At 42.6% G+C, this 23,845-nt stretch overlaps 1 protein-coding gene across 1 annotated transcript in view; it reads left to right on the top strand.

Moving 5' to 3' along the window:
- LOC311220969 (SH2 domain-containing adapter protein B-like) overlaps positions 1-23,845 on the top strand; it is a 75,275-nt gene that overhangs the window by 33,978 nt on the left and 17,452 nt on the right. The window contains 3 exon segments of the mRNA XM_084304670.1: positions 7,173-7,388; positions 16,966-17,137; positions 21,411-21,530. Coding sequence (XP_084160796.1) covers positions 7,173-7,388; positions 16,966-17,137; positions 21,411-21,530 — 508 coding nt within the window.

Raw genomic sequence — 23,845 nt, 5'->3', positions numbered from 1 at the left:
TCTGCCCTGACACCGGGGAGTGTTAACCTGTTTAAAATACCCACCGCGTTGGAATTAAAATGTCCTTCAATGAGAATTGATTCTGGTTGTGCTAGCCTTAGAGCATTCTGTGGGGGGGACACTGTGGTTTGTGTCACGGGGCAGTGATAACCACGGTGCTCACAGCTGTACATGGAAATACCAGTGCTGTGCTCTGCCTGCATGCTCTGTGCCCAAGAGGGCTTCCACCCCGAATAAAGAGAGCATCCTTTCTCCTCTTTTAGGTCTTTCTGATAAATGTGTAGTGAGTAGCTGGCTGAGCAGCAGCAACGCACCTCTGAAATATGCAGTCTGCAGAAATTTTGAATTTTAAGATGTCAGATGTAATTTTTAACCACGGCTCATTTAACAGAAAATGGGATGTTTGGGGGTGGCGGTAGAGTTTGTAGAATAAACTTCTGCCTTCAGGGAACTGATGAAATTTAATTTTTAATTTCATTGCATCTGCCATAAAATAATTGTATATCCAAGGGCAGTTTTCATGTGCTTAGGTAACGATACTGCTGCTCTTCCAATCCACCAGGATTTAGGCTTTCTTCCTCTGTGCCTTGTTTTAAATCAGTGTCCCTCCACTCCCCTGGGTATCCCCCAAAGAAGAACACATACCTCCTGTTGTCTTCAGCAGAGTATGTTTGCTTGTTTTATTTTGGAGCACAGTATCTGTGAAGGATATGGATGCTTATTGCTGCTGGTTTATTGATACTTGGGACTTCTCCCCTCTTGCCCTTGCTCTGACCCGCAGAATACTTCGTCAGGGCTGCTGGGATGTGAAGGAGCTCCACGTGCCTTTCCCTGGGGGAAGGAGTCACACCTGCAGTCCAGGAGGATTTCTGTCGTGGCGCAAGCTGTGTCAAGCCATTGCTTTTCACATCGAGGGATTACGCCAAGCTTTCAAACCACAGCAGGAGAGCAAACACCTCTTGTTCATCCCTGGAAAACAGCTCACTTCTGAGTCATTTGGCTTCTGTTTAGAAGGAAAACTGAGGGAAGATCTTTCCCTATCTAGCCTTTCCTGCAGGGTAAATGGGATTTTTAAGCACTGGGAAGCAGTTGCTTCAGTCCGAAAGCAAAACAGCCCTCACAGTTAACGGGGGGTCGTTGGTGCTCCCTGCTGCCCAGCAGCTGCAGACATCAGTCTGGACCTGGGAGCAGAGCAGAAAGCAACCTGAGTTCTGGTGGTCTGGGGTGAAATTTGAGCAGAGGTGAAACTCAGCTTCTGTTTTGAATAGACGTTGCGCTGACACGGTGGGAACTCTGCAGCCTCGGTTCTGAAGTGTTTCCAGATGATCTTACTGAGATAGGCATGAAAAGAAATGTTTACGGGGAGGCTTGGGAAAAAAGCAAGCAGTTGGCTGGCCTGTTTATGGAGGGGGAAAGGAAACAGATTCAGTGGGAGTAAATAAATGTTCTTCTGTCAAGGTGATCTTTGCATTAGCATCTGTCTGACGCCTGCGGCTAGTCACTGGCTGGTGCAAAGAGCTCGCTGACCTGCTCAGAGGTTACTCGCCCCTGCAAGCTGCAAGAGCAGTGTGTGCAGAGGGCAGAGGTTCAAAAACAACTCAACAAGGCTGTTCCCTGGTGAAGAACAACATATGACAACGTATTGTCCCCAAGTAGGCTTTGTTCCTGAGTTATGTTCTCAGGTACTCTTTCTTTTTTTTTTTTATGAATTGTGGTGCTCTTCTAGTTATCCCAGGGCTGTTGATAGAAACCAGAGTGCTACAGCAAGCCCCCCAAACACCTTGCAGGCTGCCCTCTGGAGCTTTTGAGCATGAAATGTTCAGATCCACGTTTTGAAAGTTGTGCTGTGACTATCCCAGATGAATACAGGTTAGTCTGTTCCCCGGCTGCTGAGTGCTCTCACTATTTAGGTCCTTGTGTTTGTACAGCAGGAGACTGAGATGCAAACAGCGGACCAAAGCAAAGTATTGTTGTTTGCTTGCTTCTAATTAAATATTCAGACCTTTCCACTGGTAATTGTGTCATTTTTCTGTGTGCCTTGGAAACTCGATTCCAGGAAGATCTGTAATTTCCCGAAATAATTGCTTCAGTACTAATAAGACCTTTTGTAGCTGGAGTTATCCAGGAGGTTTGAGTGGTACAAATGTACCAACATCACAGTGGCATTCCTCCAGGCTGGTTTTAGTTTGTTGTGCCAGGCTGCCTTCTTGCTGTGTGTAAGCAGAAAGCTACATCCAGGTTGCTAAGACTGAAGCTGTTCAAATGCTGACTTTTGGGAGGAGAGGTGTCACCATGTACAAGAGACCCACAGTCTGAGGACAGAAAGTCTTACATGTGTGTTCTGTAAACAGCTCTGTCCTGCACAGTCCTCCCCCAGCACAGTGTTTAGATGTTTCTGTGCTCTAAATGAATGAACGATCTGCTGTGTTTAATTCAGATGGCTGTGCATCTGATCAAAGTCAAGTGCGTGCGTAAAGGGCTGAAAAATCATTGCACGTTCACTCAGCTGACAGCTATTGATCGGGGCATGGAGCATTGCAGAGTGTTTTGTCTCCTGCTCTAGGACAGAGGGCGAAGCTCTATCCACCAGTATGAGCTTAAATTCTGCGGTGATCTCTGTACTGGTGACTGGATGTGAGTGTAACCACAAGTGCTCTGCAGGGTCCCAGCAACAGCTTTCTGTCACCTGTCCTGCTCCCAGTCCTGTCAAGGACAAAGATTGTTCAGAGCCCTTGCATTTGGTTTGCAAAGTGTCAGTGCTAGCTTTTCAGAAGCTGGTATGGCATGATTGCAATACCATTTCCAGTGTGTTACATTCATAGTCTGATCTGGCTCACTAGAATAAGATTTTGGTGGCAGAGAAAACAGCTGCGGGTCTGTTAGGACAGTCTAATTACACTATAAGTCTCTCAGTGGGGCATGAAGGCATTACTGTTTGCTGTCAGAGTGTTAAAGAAGCTCGTGTGCCTTATGTTGTCACAGATGCTGCGAAATCCTTGTGTGTAAAATGTTGAAAAGCTTTTCCTGTAGAAGAGCAGGGTTGGAAAAATCAGGGGATTCATCCGATTTCCTGCTTTGTCTCTTGCAGGCTAGAACCAGGATTAGCCAACATGAGGACGTATCCAAAGCCCAGAGTTCTGGTTGCCAGTGCTTCTTCTGTCCTCATAACATGTCTATAAAGGGCTGCAGGGCAATTACCACATCTGCCTGAACAGGAGGCTCCCTTTTGGCATATCGGCTGCAGGCAGGCAAGATGTGTTTCTGCCGTGATGCAGGAACCTCTGGTTCTACTGCCGTCACTTACAGACCTGCCCAACGGAGTCTTTAGCTCGCTGCCTCTCACCAGACAAGAAAACAACAATTTTCTCACAACTGCTTAATGTCAGGGAACCTTCTTCTTACACAGCTGTTGCAGGAGAACTCCTGCGTTTTGTTTTACAGTTTCTGTAAGCAAGTAGCACTGCCTTCAGAATTTATTTTGCTTTTCTGCATAGCTGTTTTCTTGATAACATATCCCCCAATTCTCTCCAAGCTCGCCTCAGGAATACAGTGCACCAGTGAGTAATGCTGGTGGGTTACTTAAGACTATTAAAAAGTTTACAGCTGGAAAGATTGCCGTGAGGTTATCTGTGTGTCAAGTGGTGCTCGAGGTTTCTGTACGTGCATTTTTGTCAGAATTGCTCACCATCTGGGAAGAAAAACGTGAAGTTCAGCCATCATCCATCACAGGAACTTGTCCTCCAGATGTCTCAATTTCTGGGCCTTGCTGGTCAGGTTCTATGTTTTATAAAGGTGTCCAGGCTCCTGGGGCCTGATTCTGTTATATAATGCTAATCCGAGAGAATAAGAATTACTTGTGAGTGTCTTCCAGCCCGCTAGCGAAATTGGCTCTTTCAAAATTTCAGTTGCTTCTTTTTCTACAACCTAATTAACCAATGAGCATAATTCCATAAAAAGCACTCCAAATATCAGCAGTAAGAGGATAAAAAGATAAAATTAATAAATCAGGATTTCAAAGTACTAAAATGTGAACTGAGAACAGTTACATATAACATATATAACTGAGAACACATATATAACTGAGAACTGTTATATCTAACAGATACAAGTCTTCCACACTGTGTTCTTCATGTACTTTTCATTGCCATTGCTGTTTTCACAGTGGAAAAATATGCTTGACCTTTTACGTGCCCAAAGTCAGCCTTCAAATAAAGTACAAATAATACAGTTTTGGACTCCCTGGTCAGTCCAGTGACTGTTTTAGTACTCAGAGCTGTCATTGTTAGAGGTTGCATGGAAACTTTATTCTTAAATATTCAAGTCTGCACTGAGCTATCAGTGTCTAATATTGTTTGTGGTACAGTATCAACTTTGCTGCCTGCTATTGAAAGCAGCTGTTTTATATTTAACTTCAGAAATTTTACTGTTCTGCGCGAATGTGCTTCCAATGTATAACATAAAAGATGGACTTGCAAGCAAATTTACAGGAAGCTGTAAAAAGACCATGTATGTCAGTCAGCCTGTGTATCTGTGTGTATGTATGCTCTCTCTTCCACTTCTTCAATTTCCTGAAGTTACGGTCTTTTCTAGAGAAAGTTTTCTTCTTTAGAATCAAACATTTGACGTTTTTTAATTGTAGTCCCTGACCACAAGGCATGAAATAGTAGGTTACAACCTTCTATTAGGAGGTCATCTTTTCTGTGCAGACTGATGTTCTACTTCTGTGGGTAAAAGAAAAATGTTGAGCATAGGCTCCTGTATTAAAATAATCTTACACACCAGAAGCCAGTGGATAAACTGTGTTTAGCACTCCAAAATCAATATAAAATCTCTGATTTGGTGGAATCATGCCTTTGTTCCTCAGTAGCATGCTCTTCTTGGTATAGCACTGTCTGGCTTCACAGTACAGAAAGAGAGACAGGCGCAGGCCACATTTGTGGCTTAGAAGCAATGCAGTGCTTATGTCCAGGAGATTTCAAGAGAGTATCAGCAGTGTGTTTTTCTTAATGTGAAAGTTTTTCTTAGTGCAGCATGATGTCATTGAGCAAAATTATCTTAGAAAGGTAGTTGAAACAAGGACTGTTTTATTTCTGGCAGGTCAAAAGCACACGTCTTTTCAAATAACTTACCCTTTAAGGTACTCTTTCCCAGGTTTTCCTTGTATTTGAAGGTGGTGATGTGGTTATCATTTGTAACTAGGAATCATCCTGACCTGCCTTCTTGTATTTAGATCATTGGCTTTAGTGTAGGTTTCATCAGATTTACTTGTAATGCATTAATTTATTTTTTTTTTCCAAGCAAGAAGGCCATTGACTTCGTGTAGATCTTTCACTGTACTTTTGAGATAGTTTGGAACAATTGCCCTGATACGCTGTTCTTGCTGATAAAGGAATTGGTGAATGACCTTTTGATTAATACACTGATGGGGAGAGCTGTTCTAAGTCTTTGCATCATTTGTAGGTGTTTTGTTGTATGCTTGTTTGTTGGTTGGGGTTTTTTTTTGCTCAGGTTCTTTTTTTTCTGTTCAAGCAGAGTCAGCTAGAACAGGTTGCCTGTGAATATGTCTAGTCGGGTGTCTAATATCACCATTAATGGAAACTCCACAGCCTCTCTAGGCCACCTGTTTCAGTGTTTGACTGCTATCAGAGTTTAAAAAAAAAAAAAAAAAGGAAAGAAAAAGGTTGCATTGATATGAAATTTAATGTATTTTTATTTCTACCTGCTGCCTCTTGTCCTGTCACTGAGCACTACCAAGAAGAGTTTGGCTCCATCTTCACTCTCAGCCAACAGGTATTCCTTTACACTGATAAGACCCCTTCTATGATTCCTCTTCTCCAGGCTGAACAGTCCCAACTCTCTTAGCTTTTTCTCATTGGAGAGGTGCTCCAGCTCCTTCATCATCGTTGTGGCCTCACGTTGGACTCTCTGCAGTGTGTCCATGTCTCTCATTCACTGGGGAGCCCAGAACTGGACACAGGTGTGGCCTCACCAGTGCTGAGTAGAGATGCACCGTATCTCTACTGTGTATGTCCAGTTTGTTTAAATCTTCCCTTAGGCCCCAATTCTGATCCTCTTCCACCAAGGCTAAGTCTCCCTTGGTCCAGACTTTCTATCTGTTCTCAGGGTCTGGGGTTCCTGGAGCTGATCTTATTACTGAAGACTGAGGAGAAGAAGCCATTGAGTATCTCTGCTGTTTCTTTATCTTGTGTCAGCAGGGCAGGGACCCTGACACACTTAGCCATGGACCCATATTATTCCTAGCCTTCCCTTTGCCACTGATGTAGTTTCTTCCTGACCTCACCAGACAGGAAAGCCAAAGGCCACTTGGGATCTTGTGCAATCAGATGCTGTCTCTGTATTCATCCTGGGTCATCCAACCCTGCTTCCACCTCTTCAGCTCACAGAATCCCATGGCCTTCTGGCCAAGGAGAAGGCCTTCTGGAGGTCTTCTGCTATGCCCCCAGACGTAGATGGAGTGACCATAGCTTTATCTAGTCAAGGCTTTGTAAAATCCAGGGAACAGAGAAACCAGAATGGCAATGCTCTGTTCCCTTCTGTTGAGCTTCAACCTGATTACTTTTTGACAAAGTCTGTGTTAATTTAAAGGAATATGTGTTCCTTAATACAAGGTGAGATAAGGTCCATTCAGCACTGCTTCCATTTAGTGTTCTCACTGTTGTCCCAGCTCATTTTCTGCTGGTGTTGTGCATTCTCTAGAGGTAACTCAGGTAACTTTTAATCAGCTTTTGTAATTACACTCTGAAATTCATTTTTGTTGGTATTTGAATCTGAGTTGTATTTCTGAATGATCTCTAGAAGACCTAACTGCATACACAAATTTCAGCATTCTTGGGGATTTTTGCACAGTTGACTGTAAGAGTGCTTTACAAGGCTGATAATTATTGTGTGTTTTCTCTAATCTGGCTCTTTCTTTGCCCAGGGTGTACTGATGGAGGCATGAGACTCTGCCATGGTTGTTAGCTAGAGCAAACTTCTGCTTGCAGACAGTTAACCAAATGCAGAAGTAGAATTTAGAAGTCTTGTAGCAGCTTGCCATCTGTGCAGTTACGCAGAAATTAAGTAGTGCATGGAACTTGAATGCTCTAAAATTATTAACTGTGATAAGGCATATTTGGTAGTGATACTGATGCAATTTTCTTTCTTGATAACAGAGTTTCAGAAGCAGGAAGGCACGAAGTCCCATCAGAAAAACATGCAGCTCTATGACACGCCCTATGAACCAGAAGGCAGTGGTGTGGAATCTGATTCTGAAAGTGTGGTGAGTCAGCGTTTACGAGAAAGCAAATTGCCACAGGATGATGACAGGCCTGCAGATGAGTATGATCAGCCATGGGAGTGGAATAAAGTCACCATCCCAGCTCTGGCAGGTAGGAATCCTAGATTCTGACCAGAAAATTCTCTCTTTCACAGTGTATATGTCTGCCTTTCGGAGAAGTCAAGTGTTTCTGCACTTCTGAAGGGTGAGGGGTGGGGACAATGGGGGCTGGGGAGAAATCTGTCAAAAACGTTTGTGGGTAGTCTCAAGTCCTTACCTGCTGCAGAATTGTGGAACGTTGCACTTACTGATTTGCTGCTTCAGGTGAGCTGTTGTCAACCATCTCAGTGCTTGGTTCATGTTACTAAACCCCCTGTTTCTATCACCCCTTAATCTCACCCCTATTTTAATGAGTATGATGCAGATAGTGTTTATTGTTGAGTGGATCTATGATGAGAGTGATGCTTTGCAAGGTCCTTAACTTATGGGCCACTTCTTAAAGGGGCAGGATGAAAAGCAGCATGTGGTAACACGCTTCTCCTCAGTGATGTTTCTTGGTGTTTGTCACTTGTCATTTTCATTCCAATCGTGAGCATTCCTGTGGATGTGTAGAACTTGTTTTCAGATCGATACTTTTGTATGGCTGAGTTTCTCCCACATAAGAACTTGTCAGTCAGGGAGACCTCACACAAAACTACTAGCTCTCCCTGCAAATATCTGTGCTTGGTGTTGGTTATTTTCTTCTTCTTAGTCCCTGATGCTGCTTCTCAGAAATGGCTAGGGGGCTTCGTTCACTGATGAGGTGATTCTAGAGGCCAAGGGCTTCTTTTATTGGTAGAGCTTCAGTGTTTACAGCAAAGCCTGGCCAAGTCATGGTTTGACCGTGTTCCAGGAAGCTCCTATGGGATGCTAGTCATACATGCTTTATGATTTCCCCCTCAATTATATGTTCCTGTTAAAAGCTGTCTAGGAGCAGGGTTGTTTCCCTGCCTTTTTAGGGGTCAGCTTGGCTTCCCAAGAAGGCTTGGGAGGAAGAGCTGTATGTGGTGAGGACTGTGGGTGTGAGAAAAGACAAGATATGTGGCTCAGGAATCATGGAAGAGTACTGAGAGCAATGTGTAGGAGCGGTCAGTGTGGATTTACCGTGGGTAAATCCTGCTTGACAAGCCTGTTTGATTTCTGTATTGAAACTACTTGATCCCTTGATGGAAAGAGAGCGGTAGGTGTCATCTGCATTGAGTTCAGCCTTCAACGTGTTGTGCTGTGGCATCCTTGTTTTGTGGTTTGAAATGCTGTAGCTTAGATGGGCGGACTGCTAGATGAGTGGAAAAAATGCCAGGATCACTGAACTCAAAGGGTAGTGCTTAGTGATTCATGCTCTTCCTGGAATCAGTTTACAGGTGTGATTCCACATGGGACCAGTTCTGGAACCCTTCCTGTTCAACATCTTTATCAGTATAATCTGGAGGAGGAGAGGGAATGCACGTCATCAGGTTTGGAATGATGTCAAGTGGAGGGGTGAAGAGCTGCCGTGCAGAGCGTATGGGACAGGCTGGAGAAAAGGGCTGGCAACGAGCTTGTGAAATCCATCCAGGACAAATTCAAAGACCTGCACCTGGAGCAGACTAACTCCTTGTGATGAGATAGACCGAGGCTGGCAGGTTACAGCTTCAGTGGAAAGGGCCTAGGAGTCCTGAGGGAAAGCGGAGTAAACGTGGCTGGCAGTGCTCCCTGGTAGTGATGAAGGACAGCAGCATCCTGGCCTTTGTAAAAAGGAGAATAGCCAAGCAAAGTTTTCCTTTATATTTTTGGGAAAAAACATGGAATGTTGTGTCCAGTGTTGTGTCCAGTATTCTGATGCCAGAAGGATGCTAATAAATGTTGATTTCAGCAGACAGGCACCAAATTGACAGGAAAATCCAGCACATGAGGAGATGCTGACAGACCTGACTGAGCTTGCTTGGCCTGCAGAAGAGAAAGCTTTGGAGGGATCTAATAGCAGCTTTTCAGCGCCTCTGAGGAGGTCTTCCAGATGATAGAGCTAGGCTTTTCACAGATGAGCTGGTGTGTGATCAGAAGGTGAGAGACAACAGGCATAAGTTGTATCAGGCCAAGTTCTGATGTGATACAGGGAAGTTTTTTTCCCCTTCTGTGAGGACAGCCAAGGGATATTTTGCAGTCTTCATCTTTTTAGATGTTTTCATCCCGAGAAAAGGGATGACTGGATACATCTCTGAGCAATCTTATCTGATCATGTAGCAGACCCTGCCTTGGCAAGGTTGGACTAGACACTTCCTAAGATCCCTTTCTACTTGAATTATTCTGCGATTTGGCAGTTCTGCGTGCCATGATATTGCCACACTGGAAAATTGGGAGTGCGTTCTCTCCACAGTTCGACAGGGATACTGTTTTGTAAACAGTCTGTTGTGACACTGCCCTTCTTGGGTGTTCCTGGCTTGATCACCTAATAGGTAGGTGGATGTGGGTGACACGAATGTGTTTCTCTTGTAGCACAGTGTAGTACAGCAGTGTGGACTTGTTGTAAGAGAGATTTCTACCCCTCAGCTTCATTCGTTCATTTGTCTTTGTTTTGCAATTCATTTTATGTTTGCTTCCAACCTAAGCTGGTGTCTGCATTATCCATCCTGAGAATGTGGCTGGGAGCAAGGGACCTGGATGAACCTGAAGCAGCTGCCTTAAAAAGAAACCTTCTGCTCAACATCCCCTGTCTTCTTTTTGGGCTCCTATAGAAGAGAAGAGACTAGGGAAATTTGGTTTCTGCTTTGTAGCAGCATGGTTTGCTTTGGCATGTTAGATGTTAATAATCTTTATAGGATTCCAGACTCAGTCAATTGCCATTAAGTATATGCTAATGGTTCTTTGGAGCCTGGATCTAAGCCACCATCCAGTTCTGTTGCACGCTGTGCAGATATAATGTCTCTCCCCAAAGAGCACGAACTCCAGCACAAAAGCCTAACCTGTTTATGTGGCTTCCAGTAGGATATACAGCTCTGCTGCTGAGCCCTGCCACGTTGGAAGCAGGCTTCAGTTCGGGCTTGCCTGAGCTGACTCATCCCCTTTGCTGAGCCAGTTAAAATGCTGGCAAGAATTGTGCTGGGAGACTGTCTGGCTGGGAGATCCTGGCCACGGCTTGGGATATCGACTGTGTGTCAAGATAGGCTCATCAATTGGGCCATACTCAAAGGAGGCACGTATCACTAAATGTCCAGTGCCACTGTGATGCTTTTGCAGATGCTGAAAGTCAGCCTGTCGCCTGTGTTTAAAACCTTCTGCTTTGGGTTTAGGCTCTGGGACTCCTTTTCTGTTCCAGGTACCACTGTCACAGCTCAGTTGAGTCTTTTTGTGTGTCCCTGTGATGGCAGTAACGTTGTCTGTGCCTAAAGCAAATGTGCAACCTCAGTCTCACAGCTGATGAGCCTTGCTACACTGCAGCACGGTCCCTAGTAAGCCTGTTAGAGGTAGGGTGTCTGCTGCCTGGAAGGATCCACAAGCTGCCCACAGTAGGGGCTGCAGAGTGACACCAGCAGTGAGTTTGCAGTAGGTCTTCAGCTGCTCTGCGTTGTCTTCCAGTGAGTTTCTCTGTTCTCCATTCCAGAGGGTTTCTGGCCCTCTGCCATTTGCTGCCATGTTTGCACCTTGCCTTTCTTTCTTATTTTGCTTCTGGTATCATCTTTATCTGCTTTTCCTTCCTTTTCTCCCACCAATCTGCATCTATGCCTAGTCTCTCATTTGTCCTTTTCCTATCTAACACCTTGTCCTATCGTGTCACCTTCTTAAATCTCCTTGGGATTTCTCAGCTCCTACCTTCAGACACCAGCTCCCTATCACCCTTTCCTAGTGCCTGTGTGTACATTTCTGCCCACAGGGAAGGAAATTGCTGTGATTCATTTTCTTTATCCCCATCCTTCTTAGCCCTCTTGGTTAGTGCCATGGGGATGCCTGTAGTGACTACAGATTTCCTTGTAGAAGCTCTTCAACAGCAACAACACAGTTAATTCTGGCTGGCTGCATTACCTGAGAGCCCTCCAGATATTTTTCTCCATTCTCTTCACTGTTTGGCTGGATGCATGGTCTGCCCTTCCTGCCTGTGTTCTTGGACAATTTGGGAAGAGAGCTATTTTTGAGCAAAGAATATTTTATTTGAAGACAAGGGTAAATAAAGCCCTTGGACTGCATAAAATATTGGGAAGGAACGCATGTTTGAATGTGACCCTGAAATCTTTAGAGGAGGAATGCTTTAGGGCTATTTATTTCTCTGCATCTCCTTTCTGTGTTGTAGCCTAGCACAGAGTTTTTACCTTGTTGAGTTTTTCTTTACGTACTAGTTTTGATAATATTCCAAAGGCTAAGAATAATGTCAGAGTTGCTGTGAGCTTCCCACACAAGGATGGTAACTGTGTGCTACCCAGAGGTCATTTTTCTTTCAAAGTATGCAAAATACCTAAAACAGAAACTTCATTGTTTAGCAATGCTGAGATACAAGCTAAATATTTACAGTACAACTCTGTGGAACCAGGGCACATCTGTCTGCGGTGAGATCATACTTTGCAGATTTCTCAATTAGTAGTAATACAGCAGCCACGGAGGTGAGGTTACTGGCTTCAAAAGTTATTGTCCCAAGAGTCATGTGTGTGCATATGGAAATCTCAGATCTTACTCTTCATGCATTGTGCATATCAAATGGAAAGGCTGAGTTTAAATTAAATCCAGAGAATAAATGTATTGGTTCCTACCGCATTCCTTCTTGTGCACCACTTGGCGGTTGTGAAGTCTTTGAGTGCTCTAATCATCTTCACGCTCAACTTTTTGATCTTTAGTGGGTAAATGCTGAAATAGTCTAGAGTGTTGATTAAAAAAAATAATCTTAGCTTTGTCAATTTTTTTCTTCATCAGGTAGTCTTTAATTAGGATATATTTGAGTGTAGATTAACGAGACACCATCTACCCAATATTAGATTTTATGATTGGCCTGTGTGTAAATATTCTTCTAAGGCATTACGTAGTTAACTTTTATGAAAGCACACATTGCTTTACAAAATTAACAGACTAAAAGGAAATTTAATTAAAAAGCATTATGATATGGTTGAATTCCTTATGGGCTCACATCAGCATGCAAAGTTCTGTTTTACAGTGCTGAGAGAGTAAACATTTTTAGATGAATTAGATTTCTGCGATGGGGTGTGTCATTCATTATAACTGAGTATGTCTTAGGTACCTGGTTATTTGCTACAAAGCAACGCATCAGGACTGGCTGCAAGCATAGATTCAAGCTGCTGTCTAACCGGTTCTCTCCTATACTTTTACTTGCTTGGAATTATAAATATTTAAAATAAGGGAAGAAGAGATTCAACTCCGAAGTTGGAAACAATGACATGTTTGCAGTGGAGAAGTACTGACCCTCTGCTGAGATATTTGAAGTGCTTTCCTGACTTTCATGTGTACTGTGGTTCTGTAATGTAGCTAGTTAAGCTGTGTGGGTTTTGCTCGCTTCTTGAGTGAGGTGGATTTCTCTGAAGATCACAACATTGTCTAAGTGTTATTAGAAATTACAGGTTCACAACTGAAGCCACCTCCTGCTAAAACTTTCCTATTTTAGAGGTTCATCCACAGGGAACAGTATGCATCTGTGATGTGAAGTGCAGACACAATCAGCTTTATGCAGCAAACGTTTTTGATTTGTTAGGTGATAGACTTAGGAAACAAGCCAAAATGGCAAGAAACTGTAGAATTATCATGGAGTCAATACTCATGCAAGTCTTTTAAGGAAAACTTTTGTACCTCTGCCATGGTTTCAAGATTTATTGGTGAAGTATGCATAGAAGCTGTCTGTCTCCAGCCTGGAGTCCGAGATGTGCCAGACCAAAAGGGTGCACAAACTGAAGTCTGCTCGGTCTGAGGGAGAGCATGTGTTTGCTGCAGCTCCCAAGCGCTGGCTGGTTCTGGTGTCGTGCAGATGCTTGCGGAGCAGGCTATGTATAGCCTTCCTCGGGGACTTCAGCTGTTCATTGCAGTGCTGAAAGATGTGTTTCTTTGTATTGGAGTGCAGCATCTTGCCTGTCTGAAGTTTTGAGTTGTTTCACAAACAGGTTTGGCTTTGTTTCGTTGGAGGCTGTACAAAGAAGAAAGCAGGAAGGAAATAATGGCTGAAGCTGAAATGCATTTTTGAAGGTTTTTATGAGATGTGGGCAGGTCTTGTTAGACCTCCTGCTGAGCTGGGCAAACCAGTTTGCCCAGAGGAGCTGAATTTGGCAAAATAACAGGAACAAGGTAACTTTCTGGTACATAAGTCTGTCTGGAAAAGGAGATAGCAAAAAAGAGAGTCCGTTTGGGAACTTCAAGCTGACCCTGGCTCCTGCTTGGGGTGTGAGAGAGAGCAGGCATTTCCTGGTGGGCATAGCAAACCTTTGGGTAAAGGAAATGCATGTGAAATCTGCACAACCAATTTCAGTTATCACTTAAGAAAATCAGTGCTCCTCTAGTACAAAGAGGGCCATCCGCTAGTAGCTTTTACTACTCAGTGTTGCTCACAGAGCCCTTGAGGGAGGATCTCCAGGTTCTGGACTTGGCCACCTATGCTGTGTGCAGCTGCTGATGCACAGAAGGATGGTGCCCAGGGCACTAGGGACTAGGGACTAGGGAAGCAGGGTCGTTCTGGCATGCCACCCCAGTGGGGAAAGCCACCAGCTACAGGGCAGGAGAGGAGAACGAGGAAGAGTCAGGGATGCAGTCGGTTCCAAAACAGAAACAGCAGCATAAACAGAAATACCATGGCAATAAGAAACTTTCCACTCTCAACTGCATGGAGTTGAACTTCTGAACCTTCACTGTATGTACTACATCTTTGGTCAAGAGCGGATTTATAGTACCCTAAAAATCCATCCTTATAACAGCATCACATGGGCCAGTGCCTGACTAGATAGCATACTTGCCAGTTTTGTCTGCCTGGATATCCCTTTCAGGCTGCTTCTTCCTGCCAATTTAGTTCACAAAAAAAGAAATAGAGCAGGAGCCAAGAGACGTGTCTCAGCTTTTCAGACAAACAAAACATTCAAAAGCATTTGAAATGTAACTTTGTGCTATTTTTGTAGAACAGATCCTATTTCCAACCCTCACCATGTCATAAAGATATCACTGTTTACTGTAAGAACTGAGTTTCACATTTGTTTTGTGAAATGTTTTTTTTTGGTGTCTGAAAGATGTTGCTCAGTCAGTAGCAGACAACATTAACTTCACAAGTATTCAGAGTTCCCAAATTACAGTATCCAGGTGTTTTTCTTACAGTTGAAACCACTATGCTGTTCATATGTGTCACTTGCAAGTACACACATGCAATGTTTCTCCTTGTTATGCTAATCAGCCTCATTACTGGATAATGAAAGCTCAATATGAATTTGCATTTTAAAATGTAACCATACTTCTGCCATGTATACTTCAGAATGTGATTTAATACATTTGCCCAATTTTGGTAATAATTGCTGCCTGCCTACTTTGCCTCTGAGAAGAGGAGCAATTTGGAAGTGTTCTAAGTCATGAGGAGAGCTTGTAAAAACAGCCAAAACAAAGTGCTGTAGAATATTTTCCTTGTCCGACACATCTCTATTCTGTATGCATAATCTTTTTGAAGATTACAGCTCCTTCCTGTTGTACAGTTGCTTTAAAGCAGTAAGCACTGCCAGTCACATGCCTAACTGGCTGTGTTGTTACAAGTCGAGGTTTGAATGCGTGTGATCTACCTGCTTTAGTAGGGATTCCCTGTAATTGTTTTTGCAACATTTTTCTGTAACGCTGCTGTTCAAATTCATGCAGGAGCTGACTGCTATGTGTGTGCACTGTGATATTTGCTTACTGAGCTTCCTGATACAGGGAGGTTTGTTCAGCCTGTTCCCCACTAGATGACCTTAGCAGCAATAATCCATCCACAGCTGGGAGTGTTTGTTGCTCCATGATGAAGAAGCAAACCTCAGAGGGCAGTGAGTGAATATGGAAGATGATGTGGATAGCTCCTTTCACTGCTTCTGTCAGGATTCAATTCTTTAATTCTTTGAAGTTATAGATACGTAGAGTCTGTAAGTGTGGTTTTTATAGGAATGAGGATGCAGACCTCGTTAGTATATGGCTTTGTTAACAAGCCATATCGCTTTCCTTGGCATCACAGAGTTTGTGAGAGAAAACTTTAAAAGTGTGCTTTGCCCTTTTCATCACTTTGTACTCTAGCCTTTCAAGACAAAAGCCTTGTGGTTGCGTTATATAAGTAGAAACATTTTTAATTGATCACTGTTTGCCAGCATTTCTGATGTGGGTAGATGGGTGTTACCTGTCTGGAAGTACACTGAGATTGCTGTTCAGATGATCCATGTAAGCTGAGGCAAGCTGGGTTTGCAATGTTCTCACTTGCTTGTTGGCTTCATTGTAGAAGGTGACTGAAAGCTTGTGTTGTGGGTTTATGTGGCAAGGCTTTGGTGGCAGCAGGCTGTAGGGGTGGCCTCTGTGAGCAGAGCCCAGCAGCTGCCCCGTGTCAGAGCAGAGCCAGTTCCAGATAGCTCCAAAAGGGACTTGCTGATGGCCAGAGCTGAGCCAGGGAGTGATGCTGGGTGGGCCTCTGGGAGAGCGGAGTTATGGAAGGGAAAAGACTGCTGTGCTAGAGCAGCTGGGAGATAGAATTGTGAAAGCGTGAGAGAAGCAGCCCTGAAGCCCCCAGGGGAGTTCAGGAGGAGGGCAGGAGGTGCTGCAGGCAGGCAGCAGCAGTTCCCCTGCGGGCTGTGCAGGGAGAGGCCCCTGGTGGAGCAGGCTGTCCCCCTGCAGCCCATGGGTCCCACATGGAGCAGATCTCCACGCTGCAGCCCCCCCATGGGTGGAGGAGCCCCCGGTGGAGCAGGTGGATGTGGCCTGGAGGAGGCTGCGGCCCATGGAGAGCCCCCACAGGGGCAGGCCCCGGGCTGGAGCTGCAGCCCGTGGAGAGCAGCCCACGTGGAGCAGGGGCAGAGAGGGACCGAGAAGGAGTGGTGGAGATGAAGTGCTACAGACTGACCACAGCCCCCATTCTCCCGTTCCCCTGCACCGCTCAGAGAGAGAAGGCAGAAGAGTGTGGATGGGGGGAAGGTGTTTTAAATTTCTTTCCTGTTTCTCACTTCTTTAGCTTGCTAGTAAAAGGAAATAATGTTACTAATTTCCCTTCTCTGACTCTGTTTTGCTCATCACAGTAATTCTTGAGTGATTTACCTGTCATTATCTCAACCCTTGAGCTCTTTGTATCGTATTTTCTCCCCCTTTTTCTTTGAGGTAGGGGAATGAAAGAGCAGTTTTGGTGGAGCTCAGCTGCCTACCTGACTAAAACCACCACAGCCTATCTTCATTACTGCAAGGGGTAGTTCAACAGCATCATCTCTTGCAGAAGAAAACACCAATTGTTAATATAAGCATGGGTTATTTTAACAGGATTTGGAAGGGTATGGATTTTGTCGATGGAAAGGCAAGAGTTTTAGGGCTGTATTTTGCATAGTTAGAAACACTTTAGACGATGCATCTAACTTGGTAGGTAAACCACTGTATCTTAATGTTGGTGGATGCATGTTTATTCTCCCTGGGAAGTATGAAGCTTCTCTAAATGCTACAGCTATGTTGGTCCTTATTAACCTTGCCTAGAGAGGTAATTATTGTGTATCTTGCAGCCCAATTTAATGGAAGTGAGAAACGACAAGCATCTCCTTCTCCCTCAAATGACCAGCGCAGGCATTTAAGAGCACCTGGAAGAGGCTTTAAACCCATCAGACATGGCAGCCCAGAATTTTGTGGGATCCTGGGAGAGAGAATAGATCCAACTGTTCCACTGGAAAAGCAGATGTAAGTAAGCACAGCAATTGCTTTCTAGCTCTTTGCCTCCCCACTTACAAGAGCAGCAGATGTCCTAGATCCTGCTGTCCCACTCCTTTTCCTCTGCATCCCCTGCATTACTGCACACTTAAAACTATCCTCATTAATTCTACAAACTGTAAATAACTTTTTTGGGGGACAATATAAATAGGAACCTCTCATCTCAGGAACAGTGAATTTTGTCTGCTAAATCACATGCAGTTATTTCACTTATAACCATGTTGATTACCTTGCGTTAGGGAAAGGCGGTATGTATCACATACATCCAAAATGTACTTTAAAGCTGCATGAATTCTGTGTCTTTATGGCTGCATATCATCTTTCTAGTATCTCAGACATGCCTTGTATTTCGCTGTAATACTGCTCTAGTGAGAGCCTGATGAGACCAGTTACAAAACTTTACAAAAAGAGTGTTATTTCTATCCTGTGTTGTCAAAGCTGAGGATGGTATTTAGAATCAGCTTTGTCAGCTCCAAACTCGAGTTCTGGAGAAATTCTGTGGAATATTCCATATCTCTTATCCACAAGGGTGGCTTCTGTCCTGCTTCATTTTTACCCTTCTATGAGGTGTTTGGACAGACTGGCTTGTGTGGTGGAGTGACCCACTGTCCTGTATCATACTGGATGTGCAGCCTCAGAAAGGGGGCCAAAAACAAAGAAAAATCTTTGTGTGGAACAATTTACAGAGGGTACATTGATACTTGTGAGCACTGAGTCATCCAGCAGATTCACACAGTGAAGTCAGGGACTTGTCTTTAATCCTCAAGACAGTCCCACTCTAGACACTGTCATTCTAAGTTTGGTGGAGAATTTATACTCAAAGGAGAGAGAGGACGTAATTTAACATGGGTGTTAGGGTGTTCTCCGTCAGAATACTTCATCTCTGAATGGTACTGGTATTGGTAAGATCAGTGCTGAATCCTTTTGCACTTCAAATCCTTGGTCGGAGAGAATCCCCTGTCAGTTGAGTCTGAGAGAAGGTGTTTCCTGAAGTTCTTTTTCCTTTGATGTACTATTTTTACATGCAGTATTTGGAACCTTAAGCTTGAAAAAGAGATTATCTTCCACGTGGTATCATGTTACACCTACTCAACCTCAGCCTTTGAGGCACCTGCTCATTGACAAAGGGCAGACTTGTGTGCAACACAGGAAATAGTGACCAATATTGTGAAATCACTTGCTGATACTACAGATAAATAACTAAAGGCTATACACTAGACTGCAAAATTTGGCCCTCAGACTTGAATAGTTCCAGACCACCATAACCCCCCAAAAATACATTTAAGCCACTATGGAAAGTTAAGCATCTGTTAATTAACTTTTGACTCATAAATGGATTGTTGTGTAGATCTGTTATAGGGTAACTGCAACTTAGAAGTGGAGACTGCAGAGTTGGTTTTGTTTCCTCTAATTATTCAAGTGGTAGTCACAATATTATTTTTAATTCTTCATTTTGTAGGATCAAAACTGAAATGAATGTCCAGTTAACAGTAACTGATCAGAAAATTAATGAGTGGATTTATTGTACCTTTGATTATTCGTAATAGTTCAAAATGCTTGATTTTTTTAATAGTATGAGATTTCTTCATGGCTCCGTGCCATCTTTTCTGTATAAGAATGGAATCTCTTTTTTTGTAGAGAGGATCTACATGAAAAGTAGCGTGCAAATTAACAGGTGAATTTCTAATACGTCGGAAGCTTCCCAAACAGGCAGAAATTCCAATGTGTAATATGTCAAATTACTCCTAGTTGCTTGTGATTAAGGAGTCTGTAACCATAAACTGAGTAACTCATGGACACAGGGGAATTGAATGAATTTGTTCTGCTTCCTCCACGTAACAGTGAAAAAAAGGAAAGTGTGCTCTGCCGTTTTGTATGTTCTATTGAAAGTGAATCCCTCCCTGCTTTGTATGCAAGGTCTGGTGACTTCCTGTTTTGCTCTGACCAATTCAGAAATGGAGTAGTGCTGTGCATCCTGTGAGCTGTAATAACTGATCACACCTACTGCATAACTGATACAGCTGTCCTGTTTGCAGTGGAGCTATGACCCCATAGCATCTGAAATCTGATCATAAGCAAAGCAAGAGATGTCAGGAAGAACATCAGTAAAACACCATCAGGATGCTTTCAATTAGTCTTGGAAAGTGTGTGATTACGTTTCAATTTTGCTTCTAGTTTTGTATTGTGTGCCTGTGCTTTCTGGGATATCTTAAAAGATATGTTTGTCTTCAGGCTGTCATGTCCCATGCTTTTGCACTGGTGTGTTTTACAAGTTGTTATTTCACAGTTCTGCGATCACATAATTCACATTTGAATCTTTGAACTTTCTGAACAAATACCTATATGTTGACATTTAAAAAATAGACACACCCAAGGCAAACAGCCCCAGTACAGTTGAAACTGCAAATTAGCCAGGAACTTTAAACTGATTGTAGCACCATGCTTATCTCAGTTAGCTGGAACAGGAGCAAGCCGAATGTCCCATTTACATGAGCATATGATTCACAAGCAATTACACTTCTCGATACTGCTGTTTACTCTCAGCTGTAGCCAGAACAGCTTCCAGGCATTGTTTCTGAATCAGATGTTCTCCCATCAGTTGTCTTCATACTTTGCTGTTTTTCTTCTGACTGTTTTGAAAGCTGGCTTTGTTTCCTGGAACCAACTCTGCATTCTTTTTCCATGAACCTCTGTGCCAACCGGGGATCACCAGGCCCAAAGAATGTATGAAGTACTTCTCTCTGAATATCAGACTCCATTTATCTCCCTGATTTGGGCTAGGTCGTATTTTCTTTTGGTTTTACTTGGCCATTTAGGAAGAAAACAAATAAGAATGATTTATAAACAATAGGAATAGATTTTAGGGTCTCTCAAATACATTTTCTGATTGACTCTTAGTATTCATATTCTTCTTCACATTCAGAAGACTGCCTAGTCCTTAACCTAGTCTTTAAATTGCTTGTCGAGAAATACTCTTCAGCAGTAAGTAACTGATGAGGTACAGAGGCAATGTTGCCTGAAAACATCTACATCTGTGTGTCAGTGTTACTTGTAATGTGATAGAGCTGTCAGGGTCTCCCTTTCAAGTCTGTCTTGAATATACAATAGTAAAACCCTCCTTGTAGCTTTCTCTAATGCAGACTTCAGCTGTAGCCAGGCACAGGATGAATTTTTCTTCTGAACACCAACTTTCATTTTGCCCATTCACTAGCTTTGACAGCGGAGCTGACATTGGGTCAAGATAGTCAAAAGCATGACTTCTGTCAAAAGAGCCTCTCTCTTTATTCACTTTGCTCCTAGTTGGAATGTTTCTCTTAAAGTACGTTAAGCAGATGAATGAATTTAGAACAAATGGAAGGAAACTGTTTTGCACATGGCGAGTCAGTTCCTGGTAATGACAGGCAAAGAGCATTTCTGTGGCATGCATTATCCTGCTTAGACAGTGTCATATCGTGCTTCAAAGTGCATTTTCCAGTTGCAGGAAGGGGGAGATCTCCCTCAGAGATGTGATTGACCCTGTGCAGGGCCAGGCACATTACATGGCTGGGGAAAGGGTCAAAGCATTTTGAATGCCAATACAAAAAAGCACATACTGAGAAGTTTATTTGCATTGGTCAGTTTAGTAGAGGACACATCTCTCCTTTCCCCATTCCCTTTCTTCCCTGCATACAAGGACCACATCTACTATGCAGATTCTGCAAGGATTTACTGAAAGCACTCAAAGTTGTCATAACCAGGTTTAGAACAAGTCTTTGTTAATCTTCATGTTGATTAAACAGACATTCTTATCAATTTCCTCCTTTCTCAATGTTTTTTTAAGTGATATTTTTCACTGTAAACTGTATTCTTCTGATATGGTTTTGTTTGCTTTTTTTTTGTGTTCTTTATTCTTTTCTATATAAATTGAAATACTGATATGTCGAAGGACTAAAATCAAGTAAATGTGTATTGTGGATCTCCTGCTTGCAAGATAAAGGTCATAACTTGCTGCTCTGGGTGCAAATTTCTTACAAAAGTATGTACACCAGTTCTGTCACATGCTGTCCTAATCTGATTTTTTTCTTTCATCTGAGAGGCCAAGTGGAAATGTTAACCTCAGATAAGGCAAACAACATGCTTTTTATCTAATGTATTAGATCTTAAAGATGTCCGTGTGGTATTAACCATTATTCATACCTTAAAAACAAAGTAGTGAAAGCAGTATGAGTTGGAAAATGTGTATTAATATCTTCTTTTTTCCTAGATGGTATCATGGAGCAATCAGTCGGACAGATGCAGAAAACCTGTTACGTCTATGTAAAGAGTGTAGCTACCTTGTACGAAACAGTCAAACAAGCAAGCATGACTATTCTCTTTCACTGAAGTAAGTACTTGCCAGTATACATAATATTTGTAATTTACAAGCCATAATTTCTTTGGTGCAAAAAAGAAAAATTATTCATTCTGTTGCTGTGCTAATTCAACTCAGAAGGGCACCCAGAAGGTTTGAGACTGTCAGCCCCCGTGATGTATAGTGACAGTCACTGAATTAGGACCTTAAATTTGGGTGTGTTAAGGGACTTTTAGTCTTCCTGTGGTGTCTGCTTAACTAAATAAACTTGATCTTTTTTCTGGGTCCGATTTGAAATGCTCTGCTGCTTCTGCTTCAGGCTGAATTAGCAATTGCATTGTTTAGGGATTTTATTCCTTTTATAAAAGAAGCTTCACATATGGAAGGAAGACTTTGTGTGGTAGAGCTGGATGGTATTGGTACAATTCTTGAAAGTAAAAAACCTAGAACCAATGCTGGAAGATCTGCACAACTGGGAAGTGCTCATTGTTCCGGTCTCAGTGCTGTTATTTGCCTCACCTACCTTGGCTGATCAGAATATATTACAGATACTTGCTTCAGTGTATGCTCATCTGCATTTCCAGCAGAGGAAGTTCTCAGGCTCCCAGGTTTTCAGTGCAGAACGAGAAGGGCTTTCACCACCATACTGGCTGTACAAGCGCAAAGAGGACTGTTCCCTTGCTTTCCTTCTTCCAAGATAGGGTCTGATGTGGAACCTGTCTTCCAAGTAGGAAATAAACAGACCTATCACATTTTACAAGCACTGCTCCTGATAGTTTGACTTTTAAACAGTTTCTTCACAGAGCTGTTCTGGAAGCACATTTTACTGCTTGGATAAAGTAATACTTGATGGTAACGCTTTCAGAGGTGGTGCCAACCTATGTACGTTCTTAGGTTCATTAGAAATAAGGGGCCATGTCTGCCCTACCCTGTTTTATGCAGATGATCTAAACAGTAGATTTCAGATTGGTTTTATATCCCCATTTTGGGCTTAGTAGAAGTGCATCTGTTAATGTAGTTTTAAATTCTGTTTAAATATATATTTTGTAGAACTTCTTTAAATCTCAATTCCTGTGTTATGTTGTTGTGGTCTCTCTGTGCTGAAGAGTCCTGCCTTGAACTGGAACACACCTGCTTTAGAAATGTGGTTCAGCTGCAGTTGACCCCTTTGTCATTTGATCTGTGTGTTCTCTAATGTAATATTTCTCTAGTTACTTGCAAGCACTGGAGGCTTGATGGCACATGCTTCAGATATATATAGGCTTAAATTTTCCTCTTCGTATTCTGAAAGTCTTGAAATACGGCTTTTGTTCTTGAAGCATGCCACAGTATATCACTTAATTCTTGCATTAGCATGGTGACTCCCATTATGTAACCAGTGCACAGATTTAAGAGAAAAAGATGAGAGCATATTCTTTTGAATCTGCAGCAATTCTTAATTATCTTTTCTTTACATCACCTTTCTCTTTATTTTCTCTGTTTTGCTAGTTTAGACATCTGGATGCTGGCCCTTCATGTCCCTGTAGTGTGTTGTATTTCATGATTTTCTAAACCAGATTTCCTGATGGCACTTATCTTAAATCTCCCCATAATAAGACAATAAATAATAATTTAATAATTAAATAAGACAGCTCAATAATAAGATAGCTAAATAACTTAACTCCAATCTGCATTTTCTGTAGTGTAAGAAAAGTGGTTTTGGTACTTTCCAGCTCCCCTTCCATACATTTGTCAAAACCAGTGCCTGCCCTGGCCTCCTGATGCTGTCTACTAACTGTGTATCGGCTCCCTGTGATGTTGATCATTCTTCCATGGCTCCTCCAGAACCCGCAAAATCCTCTTAAGCCCATGGTATTGTACTTAGAGTTCATGTCTTGTCCATTAGCCATTTTTCCTTTTTTTTCTTTTTTTTTCTTTTTTAATGAGCTCTTTTGATATCCGGCAAATGCAAACAATGTTTTCTCTCAAAGTATCTAGTTAAATAAAAAATAACATAATTTAACCATATATGCCAGTTACCATGAAAACTTGCTTGCTCTGCTAGCAATGTGCATAAGTTTTACTTGCCATCTCGCTGACCATTACCATCTGTAGACCACTCACAAAGTTCATGTTCAGTGTTGCTGTTCACTGGCACCTGATTGCTTCTCATTGCCATAAGGTTCTCTTCCCTTTCTTCCCCCATCCAGGACACTAAATGTATAATTCATTGTTCTTTTTGCATCCCCTCTCAAGGAAGATGGTTATTTAAAAAAAAAAAAAAAAGTAAGGCTTTAGATAGTTTTGGTAATGGAAGAATGTTCATTAAGCTCAAAAAGCTGAGTTATTAGACAGTTTTCAGGTTTCAC

This window comes from Netta rufina, assembly GCF_964035555.1.
Source record: "Netta rufina genome assembly, chromosome: Z".
NCBI classification, from domain to species: Eukaryota; Metazoa; Chordata; class Aves; order Anseriformes; family Anatidae; genus Netta; species Netta rufina.
This window is presented reverse-complemented; position numbering and strand designations above follow the sequence as displayed.